At 39.1% G+C, this 18,350-nt stretch overlaps 1 protein-coding gene across 2 annotated transcripts in view; it reads left to right on the top strand.

Moving 5' to 3' along the window:
* The window catches only part of DISC1 (DISC1 scaffold protein), a 158,587-nt gene that overhangs the window by 96,975 nt on the left and 43,262 nt on the right, over positions 1-18,350 (top strand). For both annotated transcript variants that reach the window (XM_063307009.1, XM_063307017.1), the window contains one exon: positions 12,014-12,074. In XM_063307009.1, coding sequence (XP_063163079.1) covers positions 12,014-12,074 — 61 coding nt within the window. The remainder of the gene's footprint in view (positions 1-12,013; positions 12,075-18,350) is intronic.

The raw sequence follows: 18,350 nt of genomic DNA, 5'->3' as shown, positions 1-18,350 counted from the left end.
GCAAGCAGGAAACATTTTAGCACATGCTTTGCTTTCCAGTCAGTCTGTTATTCTAAGACATAATCTGGGTTACTGTACAGTATTGTGTGAACCTATCCATTATTGCTAAGCATGGTTACTGTGATTTGTTCAACAAGCCATGTTTTTAAAAACTGTGGCTTAGCATTATGTGTAAACCTCAAGTTTGCTCTTTGTGTACCAGGCCAAACTTTCTCTTTTTCTCTGGCATCTGGCCTGAGGGAGGCATTGCTGATTTATTTATTAACATATTTAGAACCTTTTCTTCAGATATAAATGGCTTCTTGCTGATTAGTAAAAGCAAGACAGTCATACTCTCAAGCTAAAAATATAGGACACAAGATGAAAAATGGATTGTTTAAAAAAGGAAAGAACAGCCACAGTCTTGTATCCCCTTAAACATATGAATATAAGTTTACAGTACATGATCATGTATTGTATGTATTATCTATAAGTCTATTCCAATAGAAGGACATATATCTCAGATAGAAAATATATTTTCCCGTAATTCCCATCCTGGCTTTTGGAAAGTTCCAGCATTTAGCTGGGATTCGTGGAACTGCTTGGCTCATCCCTACATGGTCATTGTTTTGATTCCCCAATCCCCCAGAAGCTGTTGAAGGTGATCTGTAATTGTCTTGACTTTGCTGACTTGAAATGCTGAGAACTATGAGCAGAAAGCATCACCATGCCCCAGCTTGCTACAGATCTTAAAGCAGCAAAAATTCTCTCATCACCACAGGGAAAGAAAGAAGAAGGGAAAAACCCAGTAGCTTGGCATTTGCATACCGACTTAGAGAGAAGGGGAAAATTGGCAACACCTTCATCAATCTCTGGGTTACTAAGGATGAGCTGCAAGGCCATCAAGGCTGCATTTCCTTTCAGGACTTGAAGCTCAGGGGAGAGGGGTGTTTCCTCCAATAAAAACATGGCACCACCATGTCTCAAAAAGAAAACAGCAACCCAACAAATTCTCCCTACAGTACAGTACAGTACAGTACAGTACAGTACAGTAAGCAACCCAACAAATTCTGCCTTCTCAGCAATTTGAAATAAACTGAAGTTGAACCAGAAATAATCTCAGCTACCTGACCCTGCTGATGCTATAGGAACACAAAGATGCAAAACTGCATCAAACTGGCACAGAATCCTTGTCCTGAGGTGCCCTTAGCGGAATTTGGGGCTTTGTTTCTTTTTGAATAGTTGACTTTTGTGACAGATATCAAGCAAATTCATTTCCGAAACATTTCCGAATTTCAGAAGTTTTGCCAAGAGGCCAAGTAAGATGCCATTTCAGAAAACTAATTTAGATCCTGGCCTTGCACTAGTATTGAATGACCTGCAGAGAAATATGTGATTTTGTAACTGGCCCCTGGTTTATGAGCAGATGTCATTCAACAGTGCCAAAGCTCTGGACTCAGAGTATGCTTCTGGCAGTTTAAAGGTTTAGTTGTAAACCAATTATGTTTTAATTATTCTAGCAAGATGCTAGGAAGCATGCCTCTCTGTGGTATGTAAAATTAAAAAAACATTTAAAATAAATAGTTTAAATAGTTTAAACATTTATTTTAATGATTGATTTAATTCAATGTGATTTCAATGTAGACATACTATATGTATGTGCGAAATTGCAAAACGACTTTAATTTCAAAACATTTTCTAGCTTTATTTGCTAAATTACAAATGTTAACAGTTTCACTGGAATTATCAAAAAGAAAAGCTAAGCATGATCAGTGTCTGATTATTAGAGTATTATTAGATGATTAGAGAATACCGGAACTATAGACAAGAGTGACTAGTGGAAAAAACATTCTGGAAGAAAACATTGGAAATCTCTTCCGTATTATTGCTAAGGAAACTACATGGACATGTCCATGAAGTCACCAGAAGTAGAATTCAACCCTAAGGACATCTTTTTTTAAAAAAAAATTAGACTTTAAACTTCACTTTCTTTGCCACAGGATATTGGAGCATGTGCAAATAAGAATTGGCAATTGCAATTTATTTATTAAAATGTACATTCCCTACCTTCCTTTATGAAAATTCAAGAAAAATGAATATATAATTTTTAGACAGTCAAAAGAGAAGTTCATTAAAAATAATGGAATTATATTTAAAGGAAATGTGTTAGGGATTAAGACCTGAACTCTTGATAGTTGAGTTGATCATTCTGTCAATCTCAAGTAAAACAAGTCAAAAAGCGGGATGTGTGAATGTGCCCTTAGAAAAAGCAACTTCTTTCTGCACAAAGAACAGACTTTCAGAAGCCCTCAGATGCTGGCTTACCTGCCACGCTCTATGGCCACCGAGATGCCATGTGGTTGTGCATGTCTATTTGTGTGCCATCAAACAGTCATGATTTATTGATTGTCTTACATGAAAGCTGCCATTTTATGGATGTGGAAATAAATACCTTATTGTTCATGCCTTTCTCCAGCCAAAATTCCTCATGATGGTTGTTTTTCTGAGCCATTTGTCCCACATGGTTGCAGGGCCTACCTGTTTTTACACTGCGCTAGTCTAGTTCTTATGAAATGTTTTTGTCTGTGTAGAGAGTAGAATGGTCATACTGCCAGTGATGCTCTCTTATGAAAAAATAGCCTAAAGCTATTTTGAAAAAAAACACTTCAAAAATATTGAAACTTAATTCAACTACATTTGTCTGTCGCTTTGGATTTGCATTCACACCTGTTTGATTAGTAATAGAAACTGATTTTTCATAGCCAGGGATTTTAGAAACTAGCTTTATTTTAGTGTGAGTAGAATTCAAAAAGGTTGCTTGCATTTGTTGGACTGTTTGCAGAAATTACTGCAGAAATTTAATAGTGAAACTGAATTCCTGTCCCAATGGTTTTGATAGATTTTATTTAGCTCTGCCTTGTAATTACAGCACTCTTTGAGTTCTATTGAGTTACTGTAGTAGCCTTGTGGACACCGCATGCTTAACTGGGTCACGTGTGTGCATGTGTGTGTGTGGTATCATCTCCAAAGCTGAGCCAATTGATCCAGCCAATTAATGCTTAGGGGAACAGTTTTAGCCCAGGACTGACCAGGGTTAGTTTAGACTAATTCCCACCATATCATGTGGATTTCTTAACTAAGAATTAACTTTCATTTCCTTCTGTGTTTGAAACCAAGTCCTAGAGTGGCCACACAGAAGTAGATCCTTTCTAGATGCTCTGCCTTTCCTTCCAGAGGGGGTAAAATTAAAGCAAGCCAGAAGTGGGGAGGGGAGTGACAGCCTCTTGCCTCCCTTGTGGCAACTGGGAGCATGAAGAATCATGGTGATGGCTGACCAGCCCTGGATCGTGGACTTTTGCCATACAAAAGCGAGTGAATTGATTGTGGGAAGAAAACAAGCCCAATGTGTTGTGCTGATCTTGGAATGTAATTGTAAGCTGCTTGAGGACATTTGGGGACAGAAGGTGAGATAGAAATGTTTAAGATACATGGCAATTGCCTCTTAAACGAGGTCATTCACACCTTTGCAGTACTCAAAGTATAGGAGAGAAGGAATAACTCGGCTTTACCTAATCTGGTGCCTTCTTGATTGGGGATGATGGGAATGGACGTTCAACACTTTTGGACAGCACTGGATGGTGATGGCAGTATACAACAGGCACCAGCCCCGAATTCTTACCACATTTAGCCATTCCATGGCTCCCTATAGCTGTTTAAATGTGAAAGCTAGAAGGGCTATTGCAAAGATGAAGGGGTTACTTAGCTTTTTCTTCAACTGCCCCCCCCCAATTTCAGCATAGTTTTAATTTTACAAACGTTTTCTTCCCTGTTCCCAATCATTAACTGTATTTTAATCTTTTCCTGCTTACGGCTTTGTCAGAAATGTACCTCTTTGCATTCATATTTCTAACTCTCCATCTACAGCTTTAGAGATTCTGCTGCTTATTACTTTTTAAAAATAACCCCAAAGATAAGTGCTGTTATTATTATCTTTTGTCTTTTGGCAAGGGCAGTTATACGCCAGTGCTTTTCACTGGTTGAGACAACAGCTCTACTTCAATCAGTTTCTTATACTGTATGCTATGATTATACTCCTGGTCTTCTATGCATATTTGAATGGCTGGGGCTTGAAAACTCAGAAAGATCAGTGTCCTTCGTGCATTTCTGACATAACTCAGTAATGAATTAAGAACTTCTGGATGGGTAATATGGCAGCACAGAATGACATGTTGTTCTCTTGGATGAAAAGGAGCCTCTGAGTGCCTGAAATCTCCCCAAATGCATAAAATAATGTTGCCAACTCAGTGATAGCAATTCATGTCTTAAGAGGGGAAACTTCAGCAAAGGATCGTTACCTTGTCGTGGTGCTGGAGCTTGAGCACCTCGATGCCATGAGCTAAACCGTGAAGGGCCACTCAAGACGGGAAGGTCATGACAGAGAGGTCAGACTAAATGCGATCCCTGGGGAAGGTAATGGCAACCCACCCCAGTATTCTTGCCGTGAAAACTAAATGGATCAGTACAACCAGAGATATGTCGGTATACCATTGGAAGGTGAGACCCCCAGGTCGGAAGATGGTCAAAATGCTACTGGGGAGGAACAGAGGATGAGCTCAACTAGCCCCAGACGTGATGACGCAGCTAGCTCAAAGCTGAAAGGACGGCTAGCGGCCGACGGTGCTGGTGGTGAACGGCGAATCCGATGTTCTAAGGATCAACACACCATCGGAACCTGGAATGTAAGATCTATGAGCCAGGGCAAATTGGATGTGGTTATTGGTGAGATGTCAAGATTAAAGATAGACATTCTGGGCGTCAGTGAACTGAAATGGGCTGGAATGGGCCACTTCACATCAAATGACCACCAGATCTACTACTGTGGACAAGAGGACCACAGAAGAAATGGAGTAGCCTTCATAATTAATAGTAAAGTGGCTAAAGCAGTGCTTGGATACAACCCAAAAAACGATAGAATGATCTCAATTCGAATTCAGGGCAAGCCATCTAACATCACAGTGATCCAAATATACGCCCCAACCACAAATGCTGAAGAAGCTGAAGTAGAGCAGTTCTATGAGGATCTGCAGCACCTACTGGACAACACGCCTAAAAGAGATGTTATTTTCATCACAGGAGACTGGAATGCTAAGGTGGGCAGTCAAATGACACCTCGAATTACAGGTAAGTATGGCCTGGGAGAACAAAATGAAGCAGGACATAGGCTGATAGAATTTTGCCAAGACAATTCACTCTGCATAACAAACACTCTCTTCCAACAACCTAAGAGACGGCTTTATACATGGACTTCACCAGATGGACAACACCGAAATCAGATTGATTACATCCTTTGCAGCCAAAGGTGGCGGACATCTGTACAGTCGGTAAAAACAAGGCCTGGAGCTGACTGTAGTTCAGATCATGAACTTCTTCTTGCACAATTTAGGATCAGACTAAAGAGATTAGGGAAGACCCACAGATCAGCTAGATATGAGCTCACTAATATTCCTAAGGAATATGCAGTGGAGGTGAAGAATAGATTTAAGGGACTGGACTTAGTAGATAGGGTCCCGGAAGAACTCTGGACAGAAGTTGGCAGCATTGTTCAGGAGGCAGCAACAAAATACATCCCAAAGAAAGAGAAAACCAAGAAGGCAAAATGGCTGTCTGCTGAGACACTAGAAGTAGCCCAAGAAAGAAGGAAAGCAAAAGGCAACAGTGATAGGGGGAGATATGCCCAATTAAATGCAAAATTCCAGAGGTTAGCCAGAAGAGATAAGGAATTATTTTTAAACAAGCAATGCGCGGAAGTGGAAGAAGACAATAGAATAGGAAGGACAAGAGACCTCTTCCAGAAAATTAGAAACATTGGAGGTAAATTCCAAGCAAAAATGGGTATGATCAAAAACAAAGATGGCAAGGACCTAACAGAAGAAGAAGAGATCAAGAAAAGGGGGCAAGAATATACAGAAGACCTGTATAGGAAGGATAACAATATCGGGGATAGCTTTGACGGTGTGGTCAGTGAGCTAGAGCCAGACATCCTGAAGAGTGAGGTTGAGTGGGCCTTAAGAAGCATTGCTAATAACAAGGCAACAGGAGATGACGGCATCCCAGCTGAACTGTTCAAAATCTTGCAAGATGATGCTGTCAAGGTAATGCATGCTATATGCCAGCAAATTTGGAAAACACAAGAATGGCCATCAGACTGGAAAAAATCAACTTATATCCCCATACCAAAAAAGGGAAACACTAAAGAATGTTCAAACTATCGAACAGTGGCACTCATTTCACATGCCAGTAAGGTAATGCTCAAGATCCTGCAAGGTAGACTTCAGCAGTTCATGGAGCGAGAATTGCCAGATGTACAAGCTGGGTTTAGAAAAGGCAGAGGAACTAGAGACCAAATTGCCAATATCCGCTGGATAATGGAAAAAGCCAGGGAGTTTCAGAAAAACATCTATTTCTGTTTTATTGACTATTCTAAAGCCTTTGACTGTGTGGACCATAACAAATTGTGGCAAGTTCTTAGTGGTATGGGGATACCAAGTCATCTTGTCTGCCTCCTGAAGAATCTGTATAACGACCAAGTAGCAACAGTAAGAACAGATCACGGAACAACAGACTGGTTTACGATTGGGAAAGGAGTACGGCAGGGCTGTATCCTCTCACCCTACCTATTCAACTTGTATGCAGAACACATCATGCGACAAGCTGGCCTTGGGGAATCCAAGGCTGGAGTTAAAATCTCTGGAAGAAACATTAACAATCTCAGATATGCAGATGATACCACTTTGATGGCTGAAAGCGAAGAGGAACTGAGGAGCCTTATGATGAAGGTGAAAGAAGAAAGTGCAAAAGCTGGTTTGCAGCTAAACCTCAAAAAAACCAAGATTATGGCAACCAGCTTGATTGATAACTGGCAAATAGAGGGAGAAAATGTAGAAGCAGTGAAAGACTTTGTATTCCTAGGTGCAAAGATTACTGCAGATGCTGACTGCAGTCAGGAAATCAGAAGACGCTTAATCCTTGGAAGAAGAGCAATGACAAATCTCGATAAAATAGTTAAGAGCAGAGACATCACACTGACAACAAAGGCCCGCATAGTTAAAGCAATGGTGTTCCCTGTAGTAACATATGGCTGCGAGAGCTGGACCATAAGGAAGGCTGAGCGAAGGAAGATCGATGCTTTTGAACTGTGGTGTTGGAGGAAAATTCTGAGAGTGCCTTGGACTGCACGAAGATCAAACCAGTCCATCCTCCAGGAAATAAAGCCAGACTGCTCACTTGAGGGAATGATATTAAAGGCAAAACTGAAATACTTTGGCCACATAATGAGAAGACAGGACACCCTGGAGAAGGTGCTGATGCTAGGGAGAGTGGAGGGCAAAAGGAAGAGGGGCCGACCAAGGGCAAGGTGGATGGATGATATTCTAGAGGTGACGGACTCATCCCTGAGGGAGCTGGGGGTGTTGACGACCGACAGGAAGCTCTGGCGTGGGCTGGTCCATGAAGTCACGAAGAGTCGGAAGCGACTAAACGAATAAACAACAACAACAAGAGGGGAAAAGGAAAATTTGGCACTGAGCTCTACCAGTTGACTTTTTTCATTTGAGTTAATTGAGTTAATTTCTGGATTGGACACTTTTAGCTGTTGCTTGTATTTTACAAGAAAGCTGTTATATAGCCATTCAAGCATAATAGGGTAATCTGGGATTTAATCCAAAATGGCATTTGGATGCCATAAACTGGCATAGCAGTAAGTACCTTGGATGCACATGCAACATATGATATGAAGAAGGGTCTAAGGCTTCCATTGGTTAATGCAGGAGTGGCTCAGCTTTGGATGGGCCCACGTTAGATTTAGAGGAGGCAGAAGACTATCAGGGGAAGGGGGACTTGTTTGTCTGTTTGATTTCAGTGTAGCATGGGCAAGGCTTTGTGAGCAAATGTATACTTCAGCTATAGCTGCCAAAAAGGCAAATGGATTATGTGAAGAGTGAGTATTTTTTCAGCGGTGGGAGCAGCTGCACTGGAACAAATTCTATTCTTCTCATCCAAGACCTAATTACCTTGTTTGATTAAAACAGTATCTTTCATGTAACCCATGTAAGAATAGATCAATGGATTAATGATCTTTAAAGGGATATTCGAGTATTTAGAGTTGGCATTCTATCATCCTGCTAATATTAATGCTGTTACCCAATTGTTGTTTAGACAAAGCAAATAGATCCCCCTTTTCCTATCTGATAATATGGTACTTGGTTTGAGGGTTGTTGTTGTTTTCTTCCTCTGCAACATCCATGAGTTGGCCATGGTCACAACTTGTGGTATGCCACGTTTGGGATTCTGAGGAAATGTAGGGAATGAAGGAGGGATTGGACATAAAATCTGAACAAGGAACTGAAACTAGTGGTCTGTTTTGGCCCTCTCTAGGTCTATATCCTAGAAGCAAAGAACTGTACATGCAGCTTTATCTCTCAAGCTCCACTTACTGAACTGGAATTCTGAAGGAGAGTGGTACAGTACTAGCATTGTTTTGAAACTGAGTGATCCAGAATCCTAACAAAGATTCCAGATTACACAATACCTACATTCATGCTTACGTAAGTACTGTACAAGTGCAGCTCTCCTTTAGATCTCCATATGGCTGAATGCATGGAGACTGGGAAGAGAAAGGGCACAAAGAACATGCACATTCGATTCTCCATCCAGTTTAGAGCTTTTCATTCATTCAGATGAATGCCTGAAGAGGGATCTGGTGCTATCTAGAATTTTCTCATCCATTGGCAATCATCACCTGTTTTTCAAAGATTCTGTAGCTTACTAGTTTTCAACCTGTGGTCCAGAGACCATTAAAGCTGGTGGTCCCTTGTGCAGATCTCAGAATAATTTTTAGATCTCAACATAATTTTTAAAAGTGGAAGAAAGGATATAATCAAGTATCACAAGTTCATAATAGTTTATCATCTTGTCAGATTTGTTTAATTTTTGTGATTCTGTATGTGCCATTTGGGGAGGGAAACATGCCTTGTGGCTTATGTGGTAGTTCTTAAAAACTTTTGATCATGATCTAGTGGTCTGCATAAAGAAAAAAGTTGGGCACTGCTACTGTAGCTCACATCTGGCTTCTGACCTATGATGTTTGCTTATTTGTTTGTTTATTTATTTATTTTATTGCTTTTTTAAAATAATGACAGAAAAAGGAAAAAAAAAACACTAAGTGTGGCTCTCTGTTTTTCTTGATGATTGCTTTGGATATTGACCTCTGCTTGTCTTTAAATATGTAACTTTTTACAGCCTTCCTGATTTTCTGTTTCCTAGACAGTTTTATGACTTTGTGTAACTTTCTCTGGCTTTGATTACCTACTGTGGACAATGCCTTTAATTCTTTGGGATGTTCATCCTAGAATAGGAGTAGGAATCTGGAGTTGCAGACCAAGATTGATCTGCTTTGTCTCAAACCATTTAGAGAGCACCAGATCATTCTTGCAATAGCATATTTGGAAATATAATTCTTGGTGTGGTATGCAGGCCTGTTCTGAGTTCTTGTGCTCATCTTATAAGCTACAACACAGGGCATGTGGTGTATTCAGATGGATCTGTTAATTTTAGAACCCTTGGAATAGCTCATAGCATTTTAAAGCAGATTTTCCTGAATTAATACCCTCCAGAAGTATTGGTCTACATTTACAGTATCATCATTATCAGCAAATATATGCCCTGAGGATGTGACTGTCTGCCAGGATCTGGCTGCCTTCCTTCTGTACCGTCTAATGGTGCTTTCAGCATTACAGTCCTGTTTCCAGAAAAATAAGCATAAAAGGCACTGCTGCAAGCATATTGTGTGTCTGTAAAGGAAGATTTTATTAAATGTACTCTCTTTTTCCATCAGTAGGTATAATATTTACATGGATAGGTCTCTTTCATGGCCAATAAGAGCTGAGCACATCAACCGTGGGGAACAAGAACAGAAAGAAAGAGATAGTGAAAATATATCTTTTGACATACACATGCTGTAGAGTGCAGTTGCATAATTCTCTCTTGTCCAATTTTTAGTACCATTACATTATTCTTTTCTTGGCTTGATTTAGGAATGTTGGATTCCTTTTCTTTCCTTTCCTTGACCAACAGCGACTGATTTGCATTCAGTTAAATCTTCATGTCAGTAGCTTAGAGACAAGCTAAAAATAAGGAAATTCCAGATATATTTTGTGGTATTTTCTTCAAATTGTTGGTGGGAAATAATCTGACTGGTATTTTAAAGGGCTTTAACTTATTCCCTGTGATGTGAGAAAATCATATGATTTTCTTTGTCATTTCAGTTTAGATAAAGCATTTGATGGAACTGTGTGCATGTCATGTCTATGTTTCCTGGAGGGTTTTTAACTGACCTACTTTCGCTTATTGATGGTTTCCTACCTGGTTTCTTTTTGTCATTGAGTACTGCTGATTTATTAAGCTATCTGTTTCAAGGACATTGTAAAACTGCACATAGGGAATAGGACACAACTGTGAAAAGCAAGAATTACTATGTCAGATAATATCCAATTAAAATCCAGCTAGCACAGCAGGAGAAATTGGAACTAGAGTTTATCATTCATGTAATAGAATATATTGAAACATTAGTTAGATACAAAGTCAGTATGAAGCAGAGTCCCCCTTTTCCTCCAGTTACAGGATTATTGCTGTTGTACATTAGAATGAAGGAGACTCTTATGTCATGCTCCAAGGCCGTGTGATGATGAGATTGGGGCAGAGAAAAATGAAAGCTGGAGCATAAAGCTGTCTATTATCAAAGGATTTATCACATGTTTGATTGACAGTGTTTGCTATTTAAGGACAAACGCCGGCTCTTCGGCTTTGAAGCGGAGATGAGCACCGCCCCCTAGAGTCGGACACGACTGGACTTAATGTCAAGGGAAACCTTTACCTTTACCTTATAGGTTGAAAACTTTTTACTTTTTTTTTTACTCTTATATGAGACTGACATGAGATTCAAGGAAGCCATTATGTTCTTGCCACATCTCGGTAATTTTACAGTCCTGGACTGAACTGTGAAAGATAGAAGAATGATTAGAATAAGTAGGGGTAATTTAAATATACATTAACTCTGTTGTAACGATGATATGCTTTATATAAAACATTTAATGTGAATTTTTTCTTTTACATTAAGCAGGCTGTGGACCAAGCAGTATGGACTTCCTCTAGCCCCTGCTGAAAAGCATAATATAAGCATTTTAAGACTAAATTTGATGATATACTTTCTATAGGTACTAAATGGAGAAAAAACAAACTGGGGTATTTAATGCCCAGGTCTCTTGATCACCAGAAGCTAGAGAAGGAAAAGCCCATCCTGATAAGTCTGTCATCCTCTATCTGAAACATAAGTGATTAGTGGAGAAACACAGTTGGACATGGTAATCCATCTGATGTTTTTCCATTTTCCATCTTTTAAGCAGTGATTATGCTTCTTTTTCAGACAGGATGTGTTTCTGAGGTGAGGGCATCTCTGCAAAGTTATTGGTCCATAAGTGTAATGGACCAATTTCTCCATGTACATTGCTTTACGTAGATGCTTGGTAATGGATGTATGGTGTTTAACTAATGCTGAAATGTTAAAGCCTTATCCGTATAAAGTATGTCTCTGGAGTGTTTAGTTCTAAGAATATTATAGACATAGGACATAGTCACTTTACTCTTTTCAGGCCATCGTACTCAGTAGTTGGGTCTTTTTGTAGACAAACATTTAAAGCTGAAGAAAGACCTTGACACGTATGTTCTCCATCCTTGAATAAATTGATGTGTCTCCTTTCATGTATCTTATTTCATTTGTAGTGTTTAGCAGCAAGATATTTCTGAGAAAGAGTTTTATTAAAAAACACATAGTTGTTTGATTTCAAATCTGAAAACTGAACAGAAGAAAATTCCATTTGGAGCAAAATAAGTAAAATTCTCTCATCCAAGCAATTTCTGTAAAATTTGGTCTTTTTTTCTGTCTTCTCTCAGTAAAAAAAAAATCATGTTTGTCTTACAGAGAAGAAGTTGGAACAAAACACTCTCAAGTATATGGAAGTGTTAGAAGAAAAACTGCAAAGGTAAAGGCATACTGAGGTCTTTCAGATCTTTAGAAAATGTTTTCCGTGCTGTCGGATTCCTGGGTTTCAAGTGTAGTCTATGTTGTTTGTTTATGTGTTTAGTTATCTTGCCCTGGATATAATTCAAGGAATTAGTTTGAATCTTTAAGATAAGATGCATATCCTGTTTTCACTGGTTGGGGGTTGCAGAGGACTAGGACATTACAAAGTCTTCAGAGTAGGTGGGCCAGGAATCTTGACTTGCCTTTTTCTCCCTTTCTCATTTTTTATTTGGGTGATGGACTTTACCCCCCACCCTTTATAGATAGGTTAACCTCTCAGAAATCTAATGTACTAACTTGATATGATTTTCTACCCCAGTCCACAGAGAGTTGTCTTGTTAAGTGGTTGAATGTTGATGGTGCAGTCTTGAAAACTCCTAGCTCTGCTTGCAGGCTACTGTTGATTGCTCATCCCTTGTGACAACAGACCCCATTTTTTGCCGTCAAATTGGTGGAATGTGGAGAAATCTTAGCTTGCCTAGAATATCAGGAGCCTGCTTGGGGCAAAACTGGGATCTCCTGTCCATGAGAGATTGTTGATTGGTGGGGCCCAGGAAGAGCCTTCTCTGCTGTGGCCCCTGCCCTATGGAACACTCTTCCCCCAGAGATGAGGCAGGCCCCCACTCTCCCGGCCTTCTGGAAAGGGGTGAAGACCTGGCTCTGCCACCTTGCTTGGGGAGGGAGGAGGGATAATCCTGGGGGTGGTTGGCACCTTGAAGACACCCCCATGGATTACATAAATCTAATTAAGAACTTTTAATATCTCATTTCTATTTTTATTTAAGAAGTACTGTTTTTATTATATTTTAATCTGTATTTATTTTTTAGTTTTATTGTAAAACACCCAGTCATTTTTCAAGTGAGATGGGTGGGGATGAAATTTGAAATATAAATAAATAAAATAAAAAGATTTGCTTGCACTTGTGCATACTGGCCAAAATGTGCCAAAATAGACTGGTACTGTCCTTTCCAGTAACAGGAATGCTGCATGTGGCTAGGGCTGGTAAGAAGGGTGTCCTCAGGAGAGTCAAAAAAGACAAGGCAGTGGCCATAACCACACCTTTTTTCTGTGCATTGTGATAATGTAAAAACGGGTGGGGCTTTGAGCACATGGTTGTGGCCACTATCTTGACTTTTCTGACCCCCTTCACTGCATATATCCCCAGCTGGTAACCTTTTTTACATAAGTATTATGTAGAAGCATATGTGATGGAAGGAAATTATAGATGAGAATAAATGGAAAGCTTAGCATATGGTTCAACATTGAGCAGGAAGTAAGACAAGGATATATGATGCCCTTTAGTTGTTTAATATATTTATGGATAAATATGTAAAGAATGCTTGTGGTGTTGTTGGAGGTGTATTGCTTGGGGACATGAATGTACTTCTTAGGGAGATTATGTTCTGTTGTTGGTTGAGAACCTGAATGATTCTCAGTAAATGTTAAGATATCTCACATGATGTAGGGAGGAGAATGAATCTGAAAAGTAATGTGTTAAAGACCAAGATAGTTGTGTTTGGGAAAAAAGAGTGAAGATTAACCTGAAAGGGATCTTGGGAGGAGGAGAAAGTGAGTTACAGTGGCAAGGAGTCCCAGTTGAGGACAACCAGCAATCTCCATCTCTGTAGGAGAAAAGGAAAAGGCAAGAAAGTAAAATCCTCAGCGGCTCTGTGCAGGGGAATAGCTATCTCAAACAGGTGGAGTAGAGATGCTTCAGTCTCTCATACCAAAGGTATGGGAAAACTGCCAAGGCCAATCACTTGGTTAGAGAGGTTGCCAAGTTCTAGCTTAGAACAATACCTAGATGTTGAAAGGGAGGCCAGAAATATATTCCTAGAAAAGAAAGGAGAAAGGAAACACAACCTTTCTGAATCAGACTTGCTGCTAAGCAATAAAGAGAAAATTCACCAGAAAAAAAACTCTGTGTAGTCTTTCTGGTTGGTTACCACACATAAGCTCACAACAGAAGGCTATGTGTTTGCTTTTTTCAAGTATGATAAAAACAAAGCTTTCATAAACGATACTGAAGAAGACTTGAGGTAGTATTCACTGAGCTTTGACTCCTTTAACAGGTTTGGAAGGTTTATAGATGAAAAATAATTATTTTTGCAACATTTCCTGATTTTTTTTTTAATATATGGACTTGGTCAAGAAGTAGAAACGAGATGGACAAAACACTTCAAATTGTAACCTTGAGTGAATGAGGCTTGCTTATTTGACTGACCGATTGATTGAGTGACCGACTGACTTAGGCACTGCTTGATTCCAGACTGACTCTGGGCAACTCATAGGATAAACTATATGTACTGTATAACATATATTTGTATATGGTATGCGCATGTTATAAGCTTGTATATGTTATGAACGCTATGTGGTATGAGCTTGTCATCCCTTTCAGTACACTTAAGAACATCGTAGGTTCACCAGATGTTCTTACCTCCTTATTTTCAATTTTCATTTCGCATTCATTTAATTTAGAGAGGTTTGAAGAAAGTTTGATTACTTAGAAATGCTCCTGTCACCATGGGGAATGGCCTGCAAGGCATTTTCCTTGCATAATTAGAGAGCCAGTCAATTGTTTCAGTAGCAAGATGAGAAAAAGATGTATATAAATTATTCTGATCCACCACAGCTTCAAAGAGGCAGCCTATCTCTTAGAATTAATCTATTCCAGTTACTGATCTGTAGTTGTTGATGAAATTCTGGAGTTGGTGAGTCTCCATTTAACACCATTTTTAAACTTACTTGTCAGGTTAAGTGTTCTTCTGTCAGGCCCAGGGGAAAAGCTTCAGCTTCCAATAATTTTAACATTCTACGTGAACATTTAGTACGGTCATACTGTCCCTATATAGTGTTGGATCCAAAGATGATGTGAAAGAGTTCAACCTCCCTGCTTTCTAGAAGGCGCATGCTGAGAAGTGAATTGCTTGATAAGTGAAAGCTTGAAATGCCTTGTTTACTCTTTTGCAAAGAACCAGATGTGGACTAACACATTTTTTTCTGGGCCATGGGCCATACTTAACCTCTGTGTTGCATGCTAGGGACTGCATACTAAAAGTAATGGGTGGGCCCAGGATGAAATCTAAATTTGATTTCATTTACATATAATTAAAAATAAGCAAAGTTAATATGGCCCCTGCCATATATTTCATAATGTTCCTTTTCTGACACATTCAAGGACATTCAGTACTTTAGAGGGTGGCCCTGTAGCCTCAGGTTGTGCAGCTCTGGATTAAAAAGTATTTCTGTTTAACTTGAAATACTGGAAAATCCTCTGTATCTGTTCCCAGTTAGCCTTTTTTTCTGCATCTTTCAGATGAATTTTTCCACGGTTCATTGTATCATACCATCAAATAATTTGCTGTTAGATTCTCAAGAACTTTGAAGATCAAGAAGAATTCTAGCCCTTATATCCCACAAATATAGAAAGCAAGAAAAGAAAAGTATTATTTAATCCTTACTGAGATAACAGCTTGTTTCCTCTATTTCATTTTTGGAACTTCTATGGAGATTAATCTTCTGGCTTTGTTGCTTCCCTCAAGGCTTTGGTTGCCTCTTAAATGGCTTATCTCTTGGTGCTGTGTTTCCTTTATAACAGGATTATCTAGGTATTTACATTTTTAAAAGGTTCCTCATATGGATAGTTTGTTCTCAGAAAAGCGAAGGTGGTTGTGCTGGTTTCTCTATACCAAATATATAGTATATCTTACATCACTCTGAAGTAACCAAAGGACATCTGACTATCTTATAACTGGTACATTAAATAAAGGTTGCTGGAGTAATACAGCAATTTGAAGGAAGACAAATCTGGAAACAGTGATGGTTTGTAAGCATAGAAAGGTATGGAAAAGTATAGTAAATGATATTTCTATAAACTAGATTTAGCTATATTTCCTTTTCTTTTTCTTATCTCATGCTTTTAATTTCTTTGGTTTACTATTTCTTATTCCTCTTCTGAGCTCTGCATAATACTGCTTACCTTGAAATCTGTAAAGTGTTTGTGTTTGTGTGTGCGCGCATGTGTGTGTACATATCTGAATATTAATGCTTTAAATAGGTCAACACAATGCTGGCACTTAAGATGGAAACTCTAGGTTTATTCAACATTCTGCAGCAGCTCCCATTCAGTTTAGTGTAGTTCCATTCTTTATTACAGTTTGACTAAGACAAAAAATAAAACAATAAATAAAATGCAACAGTTTGCATAGGAGAGAGAAAGAGAGAAGATAAAAAATACTAAACCATCGGCATCGAGCCAATTGACATTCATAGCTCATAGTGCTATACTAAACTCAAGATTGCCACCTAAAATAAGGAGAATTTAATCAGCTATTCCTTGCAGGCAACTTCTACGGGTAATTGCAGAACATTTGGCCATTTAAATGTTGCATTTGATCTTGGTTAGAAAAAGAATGGAAGTAATATTCATCTAGTACCTCAAAAATGTTGCCTAGAAAACTGCATGGAATTGTCAATGTAGTCACCAGGATTCAAGTGTGACTCAAAAGGAGAGAAAGAGAGAGAGAAAGAGAGATAGAGGGACCTACCTCTTAGAATTGGGGATCTCTGTAAAATGGGAATCTCTGTAAAATCACAATAAATTTGGCATGAGCTGATAATTCCACTGTTCTAGCTCTATAAGGAGTGATAATGTTAGTGCATGGATTTTCCTTAAAACTGGAGTCAAAAGTCAGCTGGAAGTCTACGAATGCTGCAATTAGGAGAGCACAGAACAGATGGGGGTGTTTTTGTACATAAAGGCCATAAAAATATTCTTCCCAGATAGTTTTTGGAATGGCACTGAGGTTGAGTAGGTACAAATCCACTCTAGCAAGCAGCTCCCACTGAAACTCAGTAGCATCCTGTCACGGGCTCTCTGGCGGGATGGCACAGAGCACAGTCAAGAGGGGAATTCTGTCTCCCTTTGTGGTAGGAGAGAATTTATTGGGATAGCATAAATGAAGATTTGCTTTTGAAATACAATTGAAGATGTATCGGTTTATTTTATTTCTGTAACTAGGCTTTTATTTTTATATATTTATGTCTTATTTCTGTCCCTCTCATTCCTTAACTGTTTCTATATTTAAGTCTTTCCTTATCTTGTTTTTTAGTCTTTAGTTCTATAGCTGTGCTTTACTTAAATCTTATTTCTGTATCGCTTATTTTTATTTCCTATTTCTATGGACTATGTTATTTTTAATGTATACATCTATGTATTTCTCTGTGTTATTTCTAGGTCTTATTTCAGAATTATACTCCTTCTCCTCTTTTTTCCTTCCACTTTCTTTATCTTTGCAGGCAGTTCTGAATTGTTCACACATGTGCTAATCTGATGATTGTAGCTGGCTCTGGCCTTGGTCTCTCTCCTAACAGTAGATTGCAGAGAAAACCCAAGTCTTCTCCCTGTCCTGTCTTAAATGCCGTTCTCTCAGTTGCCCTGGTTCCTTGGGCTGGAGGTTTCCAGAGTGAGTGGGTCACCCTCTGGTGCCTTCAGCTTAAGTTGCCACTGGGGCCTTTGTGTCCCCTAATTTGTTGCTGGAGCATGGGGTTGCTACTAGCTCTTCACTGGTGTTATTGTTGCTCTACTTTTACCTTGGTTCTGCCACTGTCCCTGGTCTGGCCTGTGCTCCATCTCCACTATTCTTGAAGATATCACTATTGGCCCTGGCACCTTACTGTTCCCAGCTCTTTGGCATCTTTGGCTGGCCTCCTACATGCCAACTCACCCTTGCCAAGCCTTCTTCTCTGGCTCCTGCGCATTCATCATATTAGCATTTTTCATGGGTCTTTGGTTGCCCTGCTGATTCCATTGTTAATGCTCATCTGTCTTTGACACATCCAGATCACCTGTCTGGAAGAACTTCTTTAAAGTTAGTAGAGGTAGACTCCTCCGTCTTTGCTCAGTCTGAAGACCTGGAATTGAGAGGAGGGATAGGAGGGGCTTGTAATAGCTGCCATGGGGCTTTCTTTCTATGCACTCAAAGGGTCCTAAGCATTTACTATACTTCATTAGGATAGCACCTTGGTAATTTGGTGAATAATGATCAGATTTCCATTTTGATCAGGAATGAAGGGAAAATAGTTATTCTTCTGGGTCTATGACAGGAAAATATTTACTACAATATTTACTATGTGTCTGAAAATGATGGTATTGTTATTTTAATTTTTTTGAAATACTAATATTACATTTGATCATACATTATTTCTGATATATGGTAATTGCAAATTGTCCTG

The sequence above is a fragment of the Candoia aspera genome, chromosome 1, assembly GCF_035149785.1.
Source record: "Candoia aspera isolate rCanAsp1 chromosome 1, rCanAsp1.hap2, whole genome shotgun sequence".
Classification (NCBI taxonomy): Eukaryota; Metazoa; Chordata; class Lepidosauria; order Squamata; family Boidae; genus Candoia; species Candoia aspera.
The sequence above is the reverse complement of the archived record's forward strand: the minus strand, read 5'-3'. Positions and strand labels throughout refer to the sequence as shown.